At 44.7% G+C, this 20,130-nt stretch overlaps 1 protein-coding gene across 1 annotated transcript; it reads left to right on the forward strand.

The window, feature by feature from the left end:
- The first annotated feature begins 353 nt into the window (after nt 1-353).
- Nucleotides 354-13,882, forward strand: ZNF395 (zinc finger protein 395). Its single transcript, XM_006864344.1, has 9 exons — nt 354-614; nt 2,415-2,647; nt 4,578-4,687; nt 8,617-8,852; nt 9,525-9,625; nt 10,412-10,712; nt 12,100-12,192; nt 13,380-13,483; nt 13,771-13,882. Exons 1-9 carry the CDS (start codon nt 363-365, stop codon nt 13,880-13,882), a joined length of 1,542 nt encoding a protein of 513 aa, XP_006864406.1. The 5' UTR covers nt 354-362.
- Nucleotides 13,883-20,130: the final 6,248 nt, after the last annotated feature.

Here is a 20,130-nt window from a genome sequence, read left to right on the forward strand (position 1 = left end):
GTTTTGTACACTATACTAAATGAAAGTTCAGTTTATCAATGATTTCATTTTTGTAGAAATAATAATACGAACACTATAAAGCAAAAGAATAACATACCTCTGAGAGACAGACTTATGAGTGATTTGTTTTTTTTGTGTGTGTGTTTATCAGTATTTTCAAAATGTCCCAACTGTGAATGGATTTTACTTCTGTAAAGAGAGAAACTGTTGTAAAAGTTACTTTGAGATGTATCATTCAGAGTAACTGATGTTGTCCCTGCTGCGTGGGCGGCGCCATACTGAATGCTGGAGGTAGTCCTACTTCTAGATTCTTCCAGGTAAAGGACTCTGAAATCTCTTTGCTCCACAGGAAAGGCAGCAGCATGGCCAGTGTGCTTTCCCGGCGTCTTGGTAAGCGGTCCCTCCTGGGAGCCCGCGTATTGGGACCCACTACTTCAGATGGACCATCAGGGGCTGCCCAGCCCTTGGAACCTCAAGTGGAGCTTCTGGAGAGGGCTGCTCCACAGCCCTTCCTCACCTATAAGGACAGTTCCTGCCAGGAGCAACCCAAGGAAGTCCTCAAGACTCCTAGCATCTCAGGCCTCCAGCAGGTGGCTTTTCATCCTGGGCAAAAGGTAGGTTGGTACCTACAAAAAAATGAGCGCCAAACCATCCCTCTCATGGCACACTCTGCTTCTCAGCTGGCTTCAAAAATTAACTGCAGTGGCCACACAGAACCCACACACCATATTCGCAGTTATGAGGTTACAGTTCAGGGTCAGAAATGCTCAGGGCATAATTGTTCCAGTCAGGACAACCTCTCCTTAGCCATGCCCACAGGCAGGCCTCTCCCTACCTGCACTGTGTTATAAAGCTTGTTTAGGGCTGCTTACAGGCTGCTTTCCTCTCCACTGTAAGCCTCAACCTGAAGGCACTCTGCTCTAGATATGTGAGTCAGCAAACCTAGTTCCTCCAATTAAGTACTTGGAGGCACGGCATTCTGCAAGCTAGCCTCCTGCCTGAAGTTACCGTGTCTCCTGCTCTGGTTCTTGGTTCTGCTGCTGCTGTTCCTCTGCCACTCCTGCAGTGGCACAGCTTTTTGCCCTTAGGTCGAGGAGGTTCAATGCACAGAATCTCTGTGTCCAAAGGATGCACTCTACTCCTGACTCCTGTTCTTTGATGGTAGTGAGATCCCCCTCCTGCTTCTGAGATGACTCATTAAGAGTTTCAAGTTTTGACAATCACAGTTAACTCTGCGAACCACCCACAACTGAATCATATAATCCTAGCAGCATCTCCCCTCTTCTTTTACCCAGACCCATCAGGGTAAAAACATTGTTTGGTGGGAGTTCTGGACTATGGCTAGAAGAGACATTAAATAATTCACTCAGTACAATATTCAATGTATACTGGTGTCTGCTTTATTCAGGCTGGACCTGGGAGGCTAGGAATGCCCACGGTGGCAGGTGAGAAAGTCTCTTTGAGTACTAGTTTGCTCACAAACCTTTTCCCTTCAGCCATATGGACCCTTGGGCAGCTGAACTTCCCAAGAGAAGGTGCCATCGTTAGTAGCCCCAGGGATCCTTAAGGGTTTCTTCACAACAGTGTTATCTGGAGGGAAAGTTGTAAGACATGATAGCTGGAGTTCTGGGCTTTAGCCTACTCAAAATCTTAGTTCAAAGCATGGCCATAGCGCTGTTTCTTTTATTCTAGCTCAGTTTGCCACTTTACAAAACCAGAAAAATTATCTCAGACATATAAGAGACTGCTAAGATTGTATGTCTGAATTACCTTTAGACATTTTCAAGAGATGACGATGTTTTTTTATTTAGAATTTGGATTTCATATTCCCTCACCATGTGGCAGGGCCCAGTCATCTGTGCCTCCTGTTAACATTAGATCCAGGTACCTGTTGTTCTTCCTCATTGCCTGCTGAAGGGCTCATCAGTAGAAACTCTATCTTCCATCTCCCCTCCAGCCAGGCAAGGTGTCCTTGCCCTACCTCTTTAACCTCCTACCTCCTGTCCCAGGTAGACGCAGAATTCTCTGAAGGGGAAAGTGCAGAGCATGAGCAATGCAAGGCAGCAGTTGGGAACCAGCAGATCTGCGGGGGCAAAAAGGGGGCAAGACAAGAAATCAGGAGAAATGGACCACTCCCAAATTCAGATAAAATCCTTAGAAATGGACTGCTCACTATCTTTGGTCTAGAGAGTTGATAAGGAACATGTTTAGGAAAAATTCAATCCACTTTGACTAGTGTGGGTGTTCAGATGGGAAGCAGGTACCTGAGAGCATCCATCTGAATTTAAGAAGTGTGAGTCAGAGAAGCAGCGTGTGGCAGGCAGATACTGACTCCTGAAAGTTGGGGCAGATGGACACTTCAAAGGTAAGAACTACCAAGTACTGGCCACTGCTAATGTTCTTCTTCCTCCCAGGTTTATGTGTGGTATGGGGGTCAAGAGTGTACAGGATTGGTGGAGCAGCACAGTGGGGCAGAAGATAAGGTGACCGTCTGGCTGTTGGACCAGAAGTTACAAATCTGCTGCAGGACAGAGGAGGTGTGGCTTGCAGAGCTGCAGGGCTCCATTCCCCAGGCACTGCCCACAGAACCGGGAGCCCAGGCACAGGCCTACAGGCCTGTCTCCAGGAACATTGATGTCCCAAAAAGGTTTGTGTGGGAAGAATCTGGGCTCTGGACATAGCACAGGTGGTGTGAGGTGTTAAGTTGTGGGCTGGCTTGTGACGAAGGGATGGAATGTGGGAGTCATAGGTGCCTAGTTGTCAAGATATTGGACAGATGGACTCAGAGAAAGGCTTGTATATTTAAAAATCCAGAATGGCATCTTTTCTTCTCTGTAACTGTTATGAATCATGAATCTTTGATTTGGCCAAGGGTTATTATTTACCTCGCTCATGCTTAAGCTATAACCAGATCTCAGTTTCTCATAAGAGGCAGGGAAGGAATGGCTTGGAACAGTAATCAGCAAACTTTCTCTAAATGGACCAGAAAGTATTTTGTGTGTCATGCAACTGTGCCATTCAAAAACAGCCATAGATGGTACACAAACAAATGGGCGTGGTGTGTTCCAATAAAACTTTATTTATGATCACTCACATTTGATTTCATATCGTTACTGTGTGTCACATGCCAAGAAATAATATCCTTCTTTTGATTTTTAAGAACCATTTAGAAATGTAGAAACCACTCTTAGCTTACAGGCCATACAAACATAGGTGGCAGGCCAGATTTGACCCACTGCCCATAGTGCACTGACCCCTGGCTTAGAGACTCAACATCATAGATGATGAACGAAGAATACTTATTTTGTTTTAGAATTTGTGATATAGCTTTTTACTGAGAACATAATATCCTGATTCAATATTATATACCCTATGTATAGACCTTTTAAGATTTAAGAAGAAAATCTTTCATCAATCCAGACTGTCTTCCATGCAAGATGTGTAGCAGTTAAGCGCTGTTCCGCCTTGCTCTCTGACACAGTCCCTAATCTTGTCTGTGGGTGTTCCTCTCAGGAACAGTAGACCCAGTGTTTTGAGGCCACACCAGATCAACAGTATTTGTGATTGTGTTTTCAGTGGTTGCTGACAAATCGTGCTATTCAATGGAAATGGAAATACAAGATTTACTAAAAAGGGGATGTTAATATGTTTTCTAATAGTCTTACTTTAGTTTCTTCACACCCAGTCACATATGTTACTGGACCTGAATTTTAGAAGAATTAATTAATGCAGTGATTTGAATTACATGAATTACTTGCAAGGTTATTTCAGAATAATTTTTCATAATTTGTTGTTGCTGTTAAGTGCTGTTGAGTTGGTTTGAACTCATAGAGACTCTGAATAAGGTTTCAAAATACTATAATAATTAACTTAGAACTCTGAATTTACTTTCAGATAATGTAACTTTATGTGGATTTGAAAAATGACATATATATAAAGTTGGCGAGAACTCTGCTGTATAAAGCATTGAATTTTACATCAGGAGATTTATTTAGTGTTTTTCGTTTATTTGCACACTGATTTATGTAATAGGTACTGTTGACATTCAGAAGCTGTCAGGCTATTTCTTTGGGGAGGATTGGTTAGTGTAATTTTCCCCTATTGAATTTAAATATAAGACAGGAAAAGGGTGGTAATTTTAAGTACTTTTGAATTCTAGTGGGTGTCTTTTATCCCAGTGTTTTTCTTCTTCTTCACTGTTTTGACTCCTCTCTCTTTCCTCCAAATATAGTTCTCCACTTTAAGCTACAGAACTAGGAGGAGAAGCCAGAGGAGAATGGAACTGCCTCAGGGTGTCAGCAGTGGGTTGGGCACTGACCTGCTTACACTGAGATCATTTAACATAATAAACGTCATTCCGTGTGCTTATTTCTTACCAAGTATTAGGAGAGTCCTTCATGCTTTATTCTACTTGTATTACGTGGACACACACTGGCTGAATGGGGTGGGAGTTTGGAGGGGACAGCCCAGAAGTCTAAGATGATCATGTGCAAATACCAGAAGCTGTGTCTAGTTCTGTGGGTTATAACTTAGCTGTTTCAGAAAGTAATCTCCCATACTCCTCTACTTGAATCCAGGAAGTCGGATGCAGTAGAAATGGATGAGATGATGGCGGCCATGGTACTGACTTCCCTGTCCTGCAGCCCAATTGTGCAGAGTCCTCCGGGGGCTGAGGCCAACTTTTCTGGTGAGTCAGTGGGGTCTCAGTGAGCACGGGGTGTGGCAGAGGCCTAGAACATACGTCCTCTGTTTTGGGCAGCTAATTGTGCAAATCACCAGCCTGGCGATAGGATTTCTGGAATCTCTCCCACTTCCATCTCAGACTTGCTGAGTGATTTTTAGTTAGATGCTTCCATTCTTTTTCTTCAGTTTCTTCCCTGGGGGAGAAGTTTCCTGGTGTATTGTGAAGATGATTGAGCACAGGACTGAGCCTCACTGGATACTTGAGTAAATTCTTCTATGGGAGTTAAGTTGAGTGAGGCACACTGGTGGGGACCTGAGTAAGCCAATAGAGGAATATTTAATTTAGTTCACTAAAATAAGAGCCCACCAGCCTCTCCTCAGGAGAAAGGTGAGGCTTTCTGCTCCCTCAAAGATTTAAAACCTCAGAAATCCTTTATAGGGTCTCTGTGAGTCAGAATAGACTCCATAGCACTTAACAACAGCAAAGATAGAAATATACTAAATGGTTTCCTAGTGGCCTCAGAAAATTCATGTCCCATGAATTCAGCCTTGTACATGGAAGGGGAACTACAGGTCAAGGAAGAAGCCCTCATGGCACAATGGTTAAGAGCTTGGCTGCAAACCAAAAGGTCAGCATTTCAGGCCTGCCAGCAAGCTTCATGGGAGAAAAGACTAGGTGGTCTGTTCCCATACAGATTACAGCCTTGGAAAATTATGGGGCAGTTCTACAGAACCTAGGTTCTGTGAGTAGGAATTGACTCAACAGAACATGACATCAACAAAACATCTGAAAGACCTACAACAAATGAGCTGAAATAAAAAAAATGAATCTAATACTTAATCAAAACCAATAGTACTCCTTTAAAGCAAATCTGTAAAGTAAAACAAAATTCTTCTGGTTTGTCTCCAAAACACATTATCAGCAATGCTGAAGGAAGGCTTTGCTGGGATGTTAGTAGTTTATTAGTAGTAACCCTGAAGCATTTTTGTACTTCATTATTATGGCTGGCCTAATTCACTCCCAAGGAATAACTTTTTCATTGGTGAGGTCTTACTGATTTGCAAACCACTTAGGAACTTGTAGGAAAATAATGGAGTTAGTATTAAGCACAGGAGTAAAGAGTAGCTGGTACAAGCTTCCCTCGTAATTAATCTCCCTTTAAAGAAGTGAATTTAAGGGCATGATAAATCACTCCTTTAGTCTTTCACCCTAGGATTTGGCTACTCCAGTAAGTCATTGCACTCTGGGCGGTCCAATTGTGAAGCATAGTATTGCATGCCTGCTCTGTTAGCACTTAGAGCAAGATAAGCAAAAGGGAAAGGAAAAGAGGCCATTCAGGTTCTCAGGAAATTCTACCAGCTTTGGATAGCTGTAGAAGTCATTCCATAGGGTGAAGATCTAGGAAATGTCAGAAAGGAGAAGAAAACCATGGGCTCCCAATTCCCAGCAGAAGTCTGTGTGTAAGTATGTATCACACATGTACACACACCAGCTTTTACATGTCTTACTGATAATATAACCTAGTCCTCAGATCTTCAGTGCCTTTGTGACAGAATGTTTTTTATTGTTTATTAAGGATGATTTTTTCCATCACAATAAATTTCCGATTTTATTGTTGAAGTCAGTGGGAAATAAGATTGCCTGGTGCTCATTTCGGCAGCATGCACACAGAAACTGGAATCATACAGAGGAGATTGACACGGTCCCTGTGCAAGGGTGGCACACACATCCGTAAAGCCTTCCATACCTTTGCATTTCTGTTAATGGTGGCAGATTAATTTGGAAAAGGATAGTGATGATGGTTGCACAACATGATGAATATGATTCAGTGACATTGATTATACATGTAAAAATTGTGGAATTGTTGGATGTTTTGCTGTTTATATTTTTACTACAACAGAAGCCTTCCTTGGCTGCTAATGCTAATTGTTGTTGTTAAGTGCCGTCAAGTTGGTTCCGACCCATAGCAACCCTTGTACAGGGTGTCTGAAGATGTAAATCTTTACAGGAGCAGAAAGCTTCATCTTTCTCCCGTGAAGCGGCTGGTAGTTTCGAACTGCTCACCTTAAGGTTCGCAGCCCGATTCGTAACTACTACACTACCAGAGTTCCTTTCAAGAACTAACAATACTGAAATATTCTACAGTGTGAAGTTTGTATAAACAACAAACACCTCACTCTCATTGTGGATGCTATTTGCGTATAAACCACCTATTCCCTTTAGTGTTTGTGTTAGGTGGATGGCTGGGTGTGTGTGTGCAGAGACAGCCAGAGCTGAGGAAATTGAATATATTGCTTAAAAAGTTCACTGTAAACTCTCAGTGTTCTGCATTTTCCGTGAAACACTTTATTTTCCTAGTAACTGAATATTTATCTGTTGTCCTTACCTTAGGAAACTTACTAACTTATGTTCATCAATATAACTTATTGGTTAATTTATATTAACTTTGTGCTTTGTTTTCTATTTTTCTTCATTTGTATGTCAGTTTTCCAGTTTTGAAGTGGTTTTGCCCTGCTCCTATACAGGGAACGCCTGCTGTATTTGTAGGACTTGCCTCTCCTTGACCTGAATCCCTAGAATTCTGATCCCTCCAGATGTAGTTTTCTCCTGCCTAGCATTTTGATCCCTGCTAGATTTCCTGTGGCGGGGGGAAAATGAGTCTTTCTGCTCCCATAAAGGTCAACAGTTTTGGAAACCCTATGTAGGGGCGCTATGAATTGGAACCGACTCCATGACACATAACCACCACCACCAGGCTTCCTGAGTGGATGTGTGTGGCTTGGCTTGATCTGTTGGTCTCTTGTGTGGTGTCTGTGTTCTGCCTCCAAGGTCTATTCTGATTTAACCGTGCTGTGTAGATGTAGTAGTAACCTCTTGCTGTCTAGGCAGGACAAGCCACAGTTTTGAGACTTGACAGGGGTTTTTAGTGAGGGATGCATTCTACCCATCTCATTCGGTTTGGGTGGATAAAGAATTTACAGAAATCCTGGGTTGGAAACATGAACCTCTGGGAGTCCTTGATTAATATGGAAGCAGTTTGGGATATTGAGTAGGATGACAGAAAAGTGGGTGGATTTTATCCCTGCCATAAAGGGTGTGGTAGTCAGTCTTGACACTCAGGATTAGGAGACTCTGTGGAACGCCTTGTTAGGAGTTGGGGCTTTAAGGGAGATGAGGTATAGCAGCTGCATGCTTCACTGTCTTCCTTTGCTACTTTGTGTATCAGCATTTCAGATTCTTCTACGATGTTTATGGCCTAGGAATGAAAGCGTCTGGCTCGGGCCTAAAGCAGCCTAAAGACAGGCAAATGAGAAATCGAGACTTGAACACACTTCACTTGCCCTCCCTTCAGATGCACTGCTGGGCTCAGGGCCACACATGAAGCATAAGAGCCTCAAGTCATCTTGTGATTAGTCCCCAGTACTCTGAGAGGTTGTCTTTCCTTCTCCAACTGTGTCTCTTCTGAATAAAAATAGCAGCGACCTGGGCGGCCCATAATGCTGGTAAATGGTAGACTCTCTTGATAGCTGTAAAAGCTGAGTGCTTGCTTTCCACTCACAAGGTGTAGTGTTCTTGCTGGGGCTTAAATCTTTGAAAGACCTAGTCAAGAAGCTCTGAACTTGACCTTCCCATCCAAAATGGGATGATTAGTGGTAGGCAAAGCTATCCAAGTGGTAGTCCACACACTTCTCACTCACCTCTGGAGGCCTAGAAGGCAGAAGAGCTTCTCCCCTCTCCACTCTCCATTTTTACTGAAACCATAAAGAGGAGGTGATTTTCTTTCTCCTGCAATGACAAAGCCAGGCAGAGACAGAACCAGAAGCCGGACTCTAGGACCTGGGCTTTCAGTGTAGAATGTGGCATAGACAGAGCCATGCCGGAGCTCAACTGACACAAGCCTGTGGTCATCCTCTTGTCTTCTCTCCTGCCAGCTTCCCGGGTGGCCTGTGACCTGTGGAAGGAGAGCGGTGATGTGTCTGACAGCGGTAGCAGCACCACCAGTGGGCACTGGAGTGGGAGCAGTGGCATTTCTACCCCCTCGCCCCCACACCCTCAGGCCAGTCCCAAGTATTTGGGGGATGCCTTTGGTTCCCCTCAAACTGACAATGGCTTTGAGACAGACCCTGACCCTTTCCTGTTGGATGAACCAGCTCCACGCAAACGGAAGGTACATGGTATGGTCTGAGTGTGAGTCTGGGCAGGTGCAGCAGCTAGGGGCAAGGACAGCCAGTAGGGAAGGGGGTCCTCAGCTCCTAGAAGTCCCCAGGTTTTACCCCATGTCTGTTTTCTTTTTATTGCTTCTGTTATCTCATGATATTCCAAGGAACTTACTCTTTTTTCCATTAACGCAGTTCTACTTTGGAGTATTGGTGTGGTGCTGTAGAATAAGCAGTAGACTTCAAGGTCGGTTTGAACCACAAGGTTTGAACCACAAGGTTCAAACACACCAGCCACTCTTCGGAAACTACACAGGGTCACTATGAGTCAGAATCGACTCTGTGGCACTTAACAACACCAACTTTGGTTGTAACTTCTACCCCAATCCCTGCCTTCTTTTCTGCACTACTACAGAGTTATGCATGAAAGGTCTGGTGGGGTCTTCTCCATGGCAGCAAGCCATGCTATTTGCCCATTAGGATCATCTCTTGGGGCCAGGTTTTCTGACTCCTGGCTGACAGTGGTTTTGGTCCCATAGCACCCCTTCTCTAGATCCTTTTATTGGGTCTTGCAGAAAGCAAAGGATAGTAGCCAGCTGGAGCTGAGGTCTCTATTGGATTAGGATGAGAGGGGGTGAGGAAGAAGAATATGTCTCAATGATCAAGTCTGCCTTTTCCCCTAGAACTCCTTGAAGGTAATGTACAAGTGCCTGTGGCCAAACTGTGGCAAAGTTCTGCGCTCAACTGTGGGCATCAAACGACATGTCAAAGCCCTCCACCTGGGGTATGTATGGAACACCATTTTTGCCTGGGTTACCTACAATTCAGGGGTTCCTCTACCCTGCTAATTCCATATGACCTATAAATGCTTTTCCAAGAAAAGCATTTGCTAAGTACACCACCTTTTCACTGTCTTTCTCTCTGTGGTTGGCAACATAGCCCATTGAAAAGATAGCTTAGCTAGGAAGGAAGGACCTTCCTATTGTGACTAATAATGATGCTGAGTTTGCCGTTGAGGGAAGGAGTTTTGTCCTAGTATAAATATATCTTTTAGCCTTATTGTAGGCAGCAGGATGTCCGGTTTTGGTTCAGAGTGAAAGTAGGGTAATTTGGTTCAAGTACTGATGACACCTTGTTGCCAAGAAATATAGAGGCCAGGGTCTGGGCAGCCAGAACTCCATTAGCTTTGACCTTTTGGGGCCAGGGACTTATTTCCATGCTGAGCTGGGGTTGAGCTCATGGCTGCTCATGACAGAGGAACTGACTCACAGCCCTTGAGGAAAGAGCTTGACCACAAGTAGGTGGGACTGGGAAGGACTCAGAGCCAGGCTCAAGAGTTGATGGCTCCCATGGGAAGAGAGGTTCAAAATTGTTTTATGAGAGCAGATGTCTTAGACGCCAGGAAAAACAATTCCCATTGCTGTGCAGGGGCCTAATCTGGTAACACTGCATCAGGAGAAGGGCTTGTGGGTTTTCCCTTGGGCTCCTTCCTTGACTTGCTGGTGGATTTCTCTGCTTTTGAACTGAGGCAACTTGAACCTAATCATGGCCACATCTCCTTTCCACACAGGGATACGGTGGACTCTGACCAATTCAAGCGGGAGGAGGATTTCTACTACACAGAGGTGCAGATGAAGGAAGAATCTGCTGCTGCTGCTGCTGGCACCCCCACCTCTGGGACCCCTGCAGCTGAATCAGCTGCCACCCCCAGCATGACCAGCACTCCCCTTACCATTCTTTCACCACCTCCTCCCAAAGCCCAGTCCTCAGGTCCCGAACATCCTGGCCTGGAGTCTTACCTGCCCTGTGATGCTCTCAGCAAATCAGCTCCTGGTTCCTTTTGGCACATTCAGGCCGACCATGCCTATCAGGTACGGGGTTGGGGCACTCTGGGAGCTCTGCCCTATGCCTGTGAGTATATTCCAGGTCTGACTTAGGACCGATCTGCCCCATCAGAAATCATTGACCACCTTGACTAAAGGCCAAACCTTTTGGCCAAATTGCTAATCTATTACTTGTACCTAGAAGAAACAGGAAAATCATTTCTCACTCAATGGATGTGGGAACTCCAGAGTTTCACATTTGTAGCTGTCACAAATGGTGCCTGCAAATCTAGCTGAATCCCTTAATAACTGCCTTTGTGAAGTGCATATTTTATCTGGAGAGAAATTCGGATTCATTATAATGGATAGTCAAAATACGTATAATAAATAAAATAAAGAGTGTTGTTGTTACGTGCCTGTGCTGCAGAGTCGATTCCGACTCACAGCGACCCTGTACAGGGTTTCCGAGGCTGTAAATCTTTACGGGAGCAGAAAGCCTCATCTTTCTCCTGGGGAACAGCTGGTAGTTTCGAACTGCTGACCATGAGATTAGTAGACTGATTCATAACCACTATGCTACCAGAGCTCCTTAAAATAAAGAGTAAACAGAGTTAAATTATAATAAAAACCCCAGAGGTGTGAACAAAGTGTGGGTGCAGGATAGAGAAAACAGTGAATTCCTGTGTGGGTTGAGAAAGTGGTCATGGTAGTGTGATACTTAGAATGGTCTCTGCTGTACATAGTAGGTGCTCAATGAATGTGCAGCTGCTGTGTGCCAGTTTTTCTTAAAATCTTTGTTTGCCTTCAGTTTGGTATAATCAGACTCTGGGCTGATGTGTAAGCTAGTCATTAAAAAGCAGTGCTTTCAATAACAAAGGTTTTTTGAAAACGAGCCAGCTCTCCCTCTTTATACAAGGAGTGGCTGCTTAGCTTTCTCAGGTTTGCCTAACTTCAGGTGGTCCTTTCAGTAGCTTGTAGCTGATACTGTGTGGCTGATGTTTTCACAAATAGACCTTAACCCGTGCATCCATGTGAGTGTCGTCTACTTCTAAGTCGTTCTCAGGGGATGCCGTACACTTACTCCATCCATGCCACCCGTGCCTAAAAAGCTTCCAGATTTCTTTTGGAATGGTCTTTAACATGTTCTTAGTAGGCGACCAAACAGATTTTAATCCTTTGTGATGATTAAGTCACAAGAGTGGCATGTCAACCAGCTCTGAGAGTATTTCTAAAAAACGATGGGAGCCTTAGAGTAAGGAGACCAATTTAAACATTTGGTAACTGCTGTTTCTTTTGGGAAGATAACGTCTCTGAAGTCCCAACATTTTCCAGTCCTCTCAGATGCAGAGCTGCACCTCCTGGTCACAGGGATGACTGCTCAACTTTGAAAGCTTCCTGAGCTAGAACCTTGACTGAAGCTCTCTTGTTTCCGCAGGCTCTGCCGTCCTTTCAGATTCCTGTGTCTCCACACATCTACACCAGTATTAGCTGGGCTGCAGCCCCCTCTACCGCCTCCCCTCTCTCTCCGGTGAGTGAGTGATCATCAGCGCTGCCTGGGGCTCTGGTACAAGTCTAGGAGTCTTTCAGACATACCCAATTCTGGAGGACCCCAGCTGCCAAACTTCTGGACAATCTCGATGCACTCTCACCTTCCCACAGCCATCCCTAGCTGGCCATGGCTCTCTTAGAAGGTGGAAGGAGGGTGCTTACCGAGGAGCGTGGCGACTAAGCAGGTTTATTGCCATGACAGTCCCCAGGCTTGGTTGTCTGTGGGTGCCAATTATGGTTTTAGTATCAAGAGAAGAGGAAAATTGAGAATTCTCTGTAAGGTAGTCAGAAAGAAATGGTAGCAAGTGGGAGAGAATGAAAAAATGAAGAAGATAGGAACATGTGAAGGAGTGTATGGAACGAGCACTATAGACCAATGCCTTAGGGTACTTGTCCTTGAAATAAACCAACTGGAAATCATTTTGAACCCATCTTAAGTATCTCTTACAGAAAGATGATCACATATTGTAAAACCTCAGTGGTGACACTGTGCCAGTGGAATCCCTGCTCTTGGTTTCCTAGCTGGCACCCACACACCCACTGCCCTCGAGTCGACTCCAACTCATAGCAACCCTATGAGACAGAGTTGTTGTTGTTGTTATGCGTCGTTGAGTTGGTTTAGACTCATTGCGACCCTGTATAGGGTTTCCAAGGAGCAGGTGGTGGGTTTGAACCACCAACCTTGTGGTTCAAACCCATCTTGTGGTCCACTGCATTACCCTACAGCAACACACCAGGAGAACTACTCAAAGAGGTTTCCAAGACTATAAATCTTTATGGGAGCAGACAGCCTCATCTTTCTCCCATGGAGTGGCTAGTGGGTTTGAACTGCCCTTAAGGTTAGCAGCCCGGTGCTTAACACACTGCACCACCAGTGCAATGTTGTCTAAATTTCCTGTAGAGAGCAGTTTACTAGACAACCCACAAGTGACTTCCCTTCGCCCCTACTCAGGCCTTTCCTCAAGCTTCAGCTTCACCCTGCTTACCTGGCCCCCATTGCAGAGTAACCCCTTCTACCTGGAGCGCCCTCCCTGAGTTTGTGCTCCGGAGCCCAGCCCTGGCAGGGGCTCAGCAGTGCTGCTGATTGTTCTGTAGAGTTCTTCTGTCCCCTTTCAGACTGCTCTCATGTTCACTGCCTGAATTTATGGCCCCTCTCCCTTTACCCAGGTCCGGAGCCGGTCACTAAGCTTCAGCGAGCCCCAGCAGCCACCACCTGCAATGAAACCTCACCTGCTTGTCACTTCTCCACCACGGGCCCAGAGCAGTGCCAGGTGAGACATCTGCCCCTTTGCCTTTCTTTCTAGGGTTTGTCCCCGCTGTCTTCACTGTAAGTGGGGGCTCTGAGTCCTCCACACCGCTGTTACCAGTTAGTCCCGAGGGGAGTCCAGATGGAGAGCGTATTGTGCTGCCCCCTGGGATTCAAGCCACTGGCTCTGTTGGCTTGGGTTCTGAGCCACCTGTTGCAGTCTGTGCATGCTCGCTCAGCCTCTCGCTTGGCTGTGCTCCAGGTCTAACCACCAGCGCATGACCCTGTGCTCTCATTACTTTCTCTTGGCAGGAAAGCCCGTGGGGAAGCTAAGAAGTGCCGCAAGGTGTACGGCATTGAGCACCGAGACCAGTGGTGCACAGCCTGCCGGTGGAAGAAGGCCTGCCAGCGGTTCCTGGATTGAACCTGTCCAACCGGCTCATCCTCTGCTCTTTCTGGCCCTGACATGAAGCCGGATGACAAAAAGCAGACCCGTCACAAGAAACCCTTAGCAGAAACGTAAACGATAAAAGCAAAAATGTGGACTTGGGGTTCTATTGGCCAAGGTTTAATACTTACACCATTTTTCCCCCCATGTGGGAACATTTTATTTTTTAAAAGAAAGGAAAATATTTTTCCCCCCTAAAATAGGAGAGAGCCAAAACTTACCAAGGTTATTCTCCAGTGAACCAGAGACCAAAGAATGAATTTCCTCTCCTTCCCACACCTTGTCTCTCTAGGGTATTAGTTTGTATGTTTTGAAAAGAAAAAATAGCTCACTTTGTTTCTTGCTGGGTTGGTGAAGTCTTTGCTTTTTCAACTCTTCCAAGAAGGGACTGTGAGCAAGGTGAATTTACTTTTCTTAAAAAAACAACAACAAAAAAACAGAAAAACCCCCGATACTGGCTGATCACTCAGAGAGCAGGAGTGGGCATCTGCATACTTTTCAAGGTGCCATCTCCTCTTCTCCGTCCGAGTCTGGAAAAGGAAGTTCTTGTCCTTTTCACCAAGCCACTTCTGTGGGTGGAAAAGGGAAACCCTTTCTTGGTGACAACTATTTGAATCTGGGTTCCCTCAGACGTTGGGTTTCCTCCCAATTGATATTATATGGTTTCTTCTCAAAGCCCAGACTAATAAGTTTTTAAAGACAGGCCCAAAGTAGCTGAGCCAAAAGGCTAACAATAGTTCACTTTTTGAAATGTGGCAAACACTACCTTGATGTTTCTTGCCTATTTTTTGAGGAAATATGAGAGGGTTTCAGTATCTGTGAAGCTCTCTGCTGTTACTTCCCTCTTGATGTTTCCTCCCTCCCTTTGTGGAAAGACACTTCTAAAACACTTTGTTTTCTTTTATGGTTTATTCTGGACACTTTATTAAGTGCCCTCTTTGGTAACCCTCAGAGACGGTGGTAGGTTCTTCACTGGGGATGTTTCCCATATCTCTTGCAAGGCTGCAGGTAGGATGGCCACAGAGGAGGGAAAGGGGCAGATAGAAAGGCAAGTGGTATCTGGCTCCCTTGATTGAGAGGGAACTTACAGGTCCCAAGGAGCCCTGGTCACACAGTGGATTAAACATTGGGCTATTAACCACAAGGCCAGCAGTTCAAATCCATCAGCTGCTCCACAGGAGAAAGATAAGGCTGTCTGCTCCTGTGAAGATCTCTGTGAGTTGATATTGACTTGTTGACAGTGGATTTTGATACGTCCCCAATCCGTTCCATTCGCTTCCTGCCCCTTTGGGAGGAATGGGACCTTCTTCCTAAGGTGAGAAAGAGCTCTTCAATTAATGTAGGAGCATTGTTCTGGATTCTTTGACCAGTATTGGTCTAGTCATTGTGTTGTGGAGGATCACTTGGGTGGTTGTAACCTTCCTGGAGGCCTACAGAGCACTGTCTCTTGCCTGAAGGCAGGATAGTGGAGGTTAAAGAGATCCCTGGGGAGGGGAATGGGGCAGGGGTGTGTGAGATTCAAGCTGAGGCAATCTTATAAAGGAGACATGGGTTGAATTCACAGTCACTGGAGTTTTAAAGCCCTTAGTGTTTTGGGAGCCCACAGGAAATTTCATTGAACTTGGACCACATTGCTTGTGAGATAAATGAGCAAAAGATATTGTTGTTGGGAGTGGAAATTTAGGGAGTTTGTTGTCTTGCTAACTAATGATTAAATGAGGACTGGCTGAGGTGGGCCCTGAAAGTAGGGCAAGCTTTTGTTTGTGAAACCTCACTTTTCCTCTAAGCATGGCTTGTTTGGGAATTCCTCAGGGCCTTCTAGAACGTGGTTACTTGTGCCAGCTATCTTGGTAGGATTCCTGGACCTGCGTCCCAGATACCAGAGACTCAGGGAACCCTACCAACTCTTTTGGGACCAAGCAGCAGTGTCCACCCCTTAGTTGTAATCTTGGTCCCAAGTGAAAATACCTGGTTACTGAAGCTGCTTTGGCTGGCTTCCCATGAAAAATACGAGGGCACTTCAAAAAGTTCGTGGACAAATGAGATGAAAAGATTGTGGAAGTTTCCCACAAACTCTTTGAAGCCCCCTCATGTGCGTATATCCAAGGCACATTTAGTGTTTAAAAAACAAACAAAAAATCCCTGCAAACCTAAGAATAGAGGGGTATGATGTTGTAACAGATGTTAGTGGCCTGGGTTTGGTGATGGAGGGAAAGGCACACTTATGCATGGGTGTCTTTGGTGGTGATGGAGTATATTTTTATAACTTAGTTAAAAAAATTTATGTGGAATTCTGACTTGGTAAAGCTAGAAACCAGGCGGCCCAGGATTCTTCCTCTTCTCCTTCTGCCTCACTGAGAATTGAAAGCTGAAAAGTCAGGCTATGACTTGTCCTGATCTCCTCAGTCCCCCATATCCCCCCACCCTGTTGTTCCTCTTCAGAGCTTACTGGGGAGGGAAATGGAGGGGAGGGAGCATTTGAGAAGTGGGAACTCAGCACAGGACCATCACCCCTTCTCTTCCTGGCAGTTTTCTTACCCAGAGCTCTTGCTGAGTCTCATCTTTCAAAAAGCTGCTTGAATTTCTCTTTCAGTTTGAACCGTGTAGATATAACTGGATGTCAAGATTTTTCCCTAAGTGAGGTAGGCTTCTCATGTCATTGGTACACAGGACAGGAAAGGACGATAAAAAAAGAAATTGCTGGAACAATTTAAAAACTAAGTTTTTGTTTGTTTTCTTCTTCTTCTTCTTTTTTTTTTTTTTGATGCAGCCTTCCCTGTCCCATTTGCCCCCACTCTCATTTTGGTGGTGGCATTGATGCCCTTGGCCCCCACCCCCTTGCTCGCTCTTTTGTCTTGTTGCTGTTGTGTTGGTTCTTGACATGTGGTCTGTCCTAGGGGTTGCCCCATTTATTCTTCTTGGGGGGGTGGTGGTGGTTTGTGAATTGATCCAGTGATCATGCCTGTTTTCTTCATCTCTGTATCTCCTTACTTCCCAGCCCAGCCAGACAGCAGAATCCGATGGAGGGAAGACATCAGAGGTGTGCTTTTGAAACTAACAGGACTGATTTTCAAGGTAGTTACCTTGGGAAGTTGTACAGTTATTCCAGTGATGTCACCCTTATTCAAAATAGTTCTTGGACTTAACCTTCAGAATCTGCAGTGCTGTTTTCTGAATTGCGTTAATGATGGTAAATCACCCGTCTGGTGAATCATGTTTGTGGCCAAGTAGGGTAGTGAGGTCTTAAGTGCAGAGCACAAGGACCAACTATCAAGTAAAATTGCTTGGGTTTATTTGTGTGGCTTTTAAACAATCTCGGAAAGCAATTTTGTAATTTCAGAGAGTATTTTGAGCAATGGCCACATTGTTGTAGTAAGTGTATTGCTTCCCAAGGTGACCCCTTGAAGGACAATATTAATTTGGATATGGAAGCTCCGGTTTGTTTGAAGAAATCTGTCCTGTTACTTTCTAGTTGGTCATCTCAGGTTCTGACTTTACCAAGGGCAAAAAAGAGAAGAGGGAGATAGATCCCATCTGTGAATTTGTCTTATTGGCTCCTTTCCCCTAGCTGTCTTCCAAGTATTATTTTTACTGTTAAAAATTTTTTTAAAAATGTGAAATGTAATGTTTTTACAGCAGCAATATGAAATATATTTTATAAAGAATAAAATGGTACATTGTCTGATTTAATTTGTGTCTATCCCTCTGCCCCCTCACTCCCTTCTGCAGAATATAAGATTATCATTGTCCTTGGTGTTAAGCAAATGATATTATGTCACATTGTAGGCAAAGCAGTCACAGCCATCTGCTTATAATAACAGTAGATAACATTTACCAGATACCAGGTCAAGTGCTTACATAGATTACCTGAAATCACTCCTTACCTGTGAGTAAGTTATTCTTTTCATTCCCATTTTGCAGATGAAGAGATTGAGCTAAGTGATTTGCCCAAGGTCATGAGCTGGGAAATAAAGACACTAGGATTCTAATCCAGGCAGTAACTTTTCTATAGTGCTTATATTGACAATGGGGAGCACATTCTTGCCATATTCCTCTGTCTGCTGGGAAGTACTAAGATAATTTGTTGTTGTTGTTATGTGCCGTGGAGTCGGTTCCGACTCCTAGCGACCCTGTACAGGGTTTCCGAGGCTGTAAATCTTTACGGGAGCAGAAAGCCTCATCTTTCTCCCGTGGAACAGCTAGTAGTTTCGAAGATAATATAGACGTAGAAAAAACAAGTCACACTGGACTCAGATGATGGGTTCTGAACCCAGGGAGCAACGTGGTTTTCTCCTTGGTTTACTCCGTAAAGGCATCCACTGCATGTATTGTAATGGCCCAGGTGTTCAGTTAAAAGTTGGCCTGGGTAGGAAGGATAGTGGAAGCAGAAAGCATTATGCCACCCTTGCTGCAAGGAGTCCTGGTGACACAGTAGTTAAATGCTTGGCTTCTAATGGAAAGATTGACGGTTCCAACCCATCAGCAGCTCTGCAGAAGGAAAGAATTCATGATCTCCCAGAAAGACTGTTGTTAAGTGCCATTGAGTCGAGTCTGACCCATAGCGACCCTGCATAGGGTTTCCAAGGAGCAGCTGGTGAGCTTGAACCACTGACGTTGCAGTGCAAATGAGTTTGCAGTCTGACACATTAGCCCATAGCACCACACCAGGGCTCCTCCAGAAAGAGTACAACCTAGGAAACCCTATGTGGTGGTTCTCTGTCATAGAGGGTTGCTATAAATGGAATTGTCTCAACAGCACATCACCACCACCATGCTGCACTGGGACTCTATTAGGCAATTTTAACTGGTAACTTTTTTTTTTAAGTTTTTATTGTGAATTGAGTAATAGTTTACAAGGGAGACCATCAGTGTTACACTCATTTCATTGCAATGATTACAGTCTCCTCCGTGTATCAGTATTTGCTTCTATTCCCTCTGTTTTTGTTTTTTGTTCTAATTGGTAAACTTTTAAGAAAGACAGTAAACAACTGTATAGACTCAGGGAAAACGAAGGAAAATAAGTTTGAAGAAGCTGAAGACATTCAACTCTTCAAAGTATATTTAAAAAAGAGCAAAGTGTTTGCCCTTTTAAGAATCTGAGGTGGTGGTAGTGGAGGTCAGGTTAAATCATTTTCATATTAAGTCACCATTGGTTGTATGGGAGAATCAAGCATTTGAGTAGTCAGAAACTAATGTGCAGAGTGGCAGGGGAGGAAAGACAGCAAAGGCATCCAGAAACTTTTGAGACTCCGAGGCAGTTCTAGGAGTGGACTTTGTTGTTAAGTGCTATTGAATTGGTTCTGACGCAGCAACCCTGTTGTATTAGGTTTCCCAGGAGTGGCTGATGGGTTTGAACCGCTGACCTTGTGGTTAGCAATTCAATGCTTATCTTACAGCACCATACTAGAACTCAGAGGGCTTTGCAGGTTAATGTGCTGGACTTCAAGGTCGGTTTGAATCACAAGGTCGGTCATTCTAGCTCACCAGCCTATACAGGGTCACTATGAGTTGGAACCAACTTGTCGGCACTTCACAACCATAATGCTTGATGGTGAGGGAATGTTGCCTCCAAGGAGATGCAGGGACTTGATAAAGGCAGAAATCAGTGACGCCCAGTAACCAATGAAGCAGTTGGTCTTTTTCTCCACTACCATAGGATAGGATGGAGGACTTTTTTCTTTCGAGACCATTTTTCTTTGCCCTACTTCCTTCCCTCCAAAAGCGTCAAAAATAGAATATCCCAGTGCTACTGCAGCTTGACAAAGACCCATTCATCCCAGATCAATCAATTACATTCGTGTCAGTTTTATTTGTCACTCTGTGCCCTGGGAGATGGTTTCCAACCTTATGAGGAAATGCCATATTGCTTTCCAGAGAGGTTGGGCCATTTTGCAATCCCACCAGCAATGCAGGAGCATCCCAGTCTCTCCACATCATCGCCAGCATTTATTGTCCTCTACTTTTTGGAACTTCGCTGTTATTGCTGGTGTGAGATAATATCTCATTTTTGTTTTGATTTGCATCTCTCTAATGGCTGGAGTCCTGGTGTGGCGCTATGGGTTAATGTGCCAGACTGCAAAATCGTTTGAACTGTAAGGTCGGCAGTACAAGCTCACTAGCTGCTCCTCGGAAACCTATACAGGAACCGACTCGACAGCACTTCAAAACAACAACAATGGCTAGTGATTGTGAACATTTCTTCATATGTTTGTTGGCTGCCTGGA

The sequence above is a fragment of the Chrysochloris asiatica genome, unplaced genomic scaffold (genome assembly GCF_000296735.1).
Source record: "Chrysochloris asiatica unplaced genomic scaffold, ChrAsi1.0 scaffold00064, whole genome shotgun sequence".
Taxonomy (NCBI): domain Eukaryota; kingdom Metazoa; phylum Chordata; class Mammalia; order Afrosoricida; family Chrysochloridae; genus Chrysochloris; species Chrysochloris asiatica.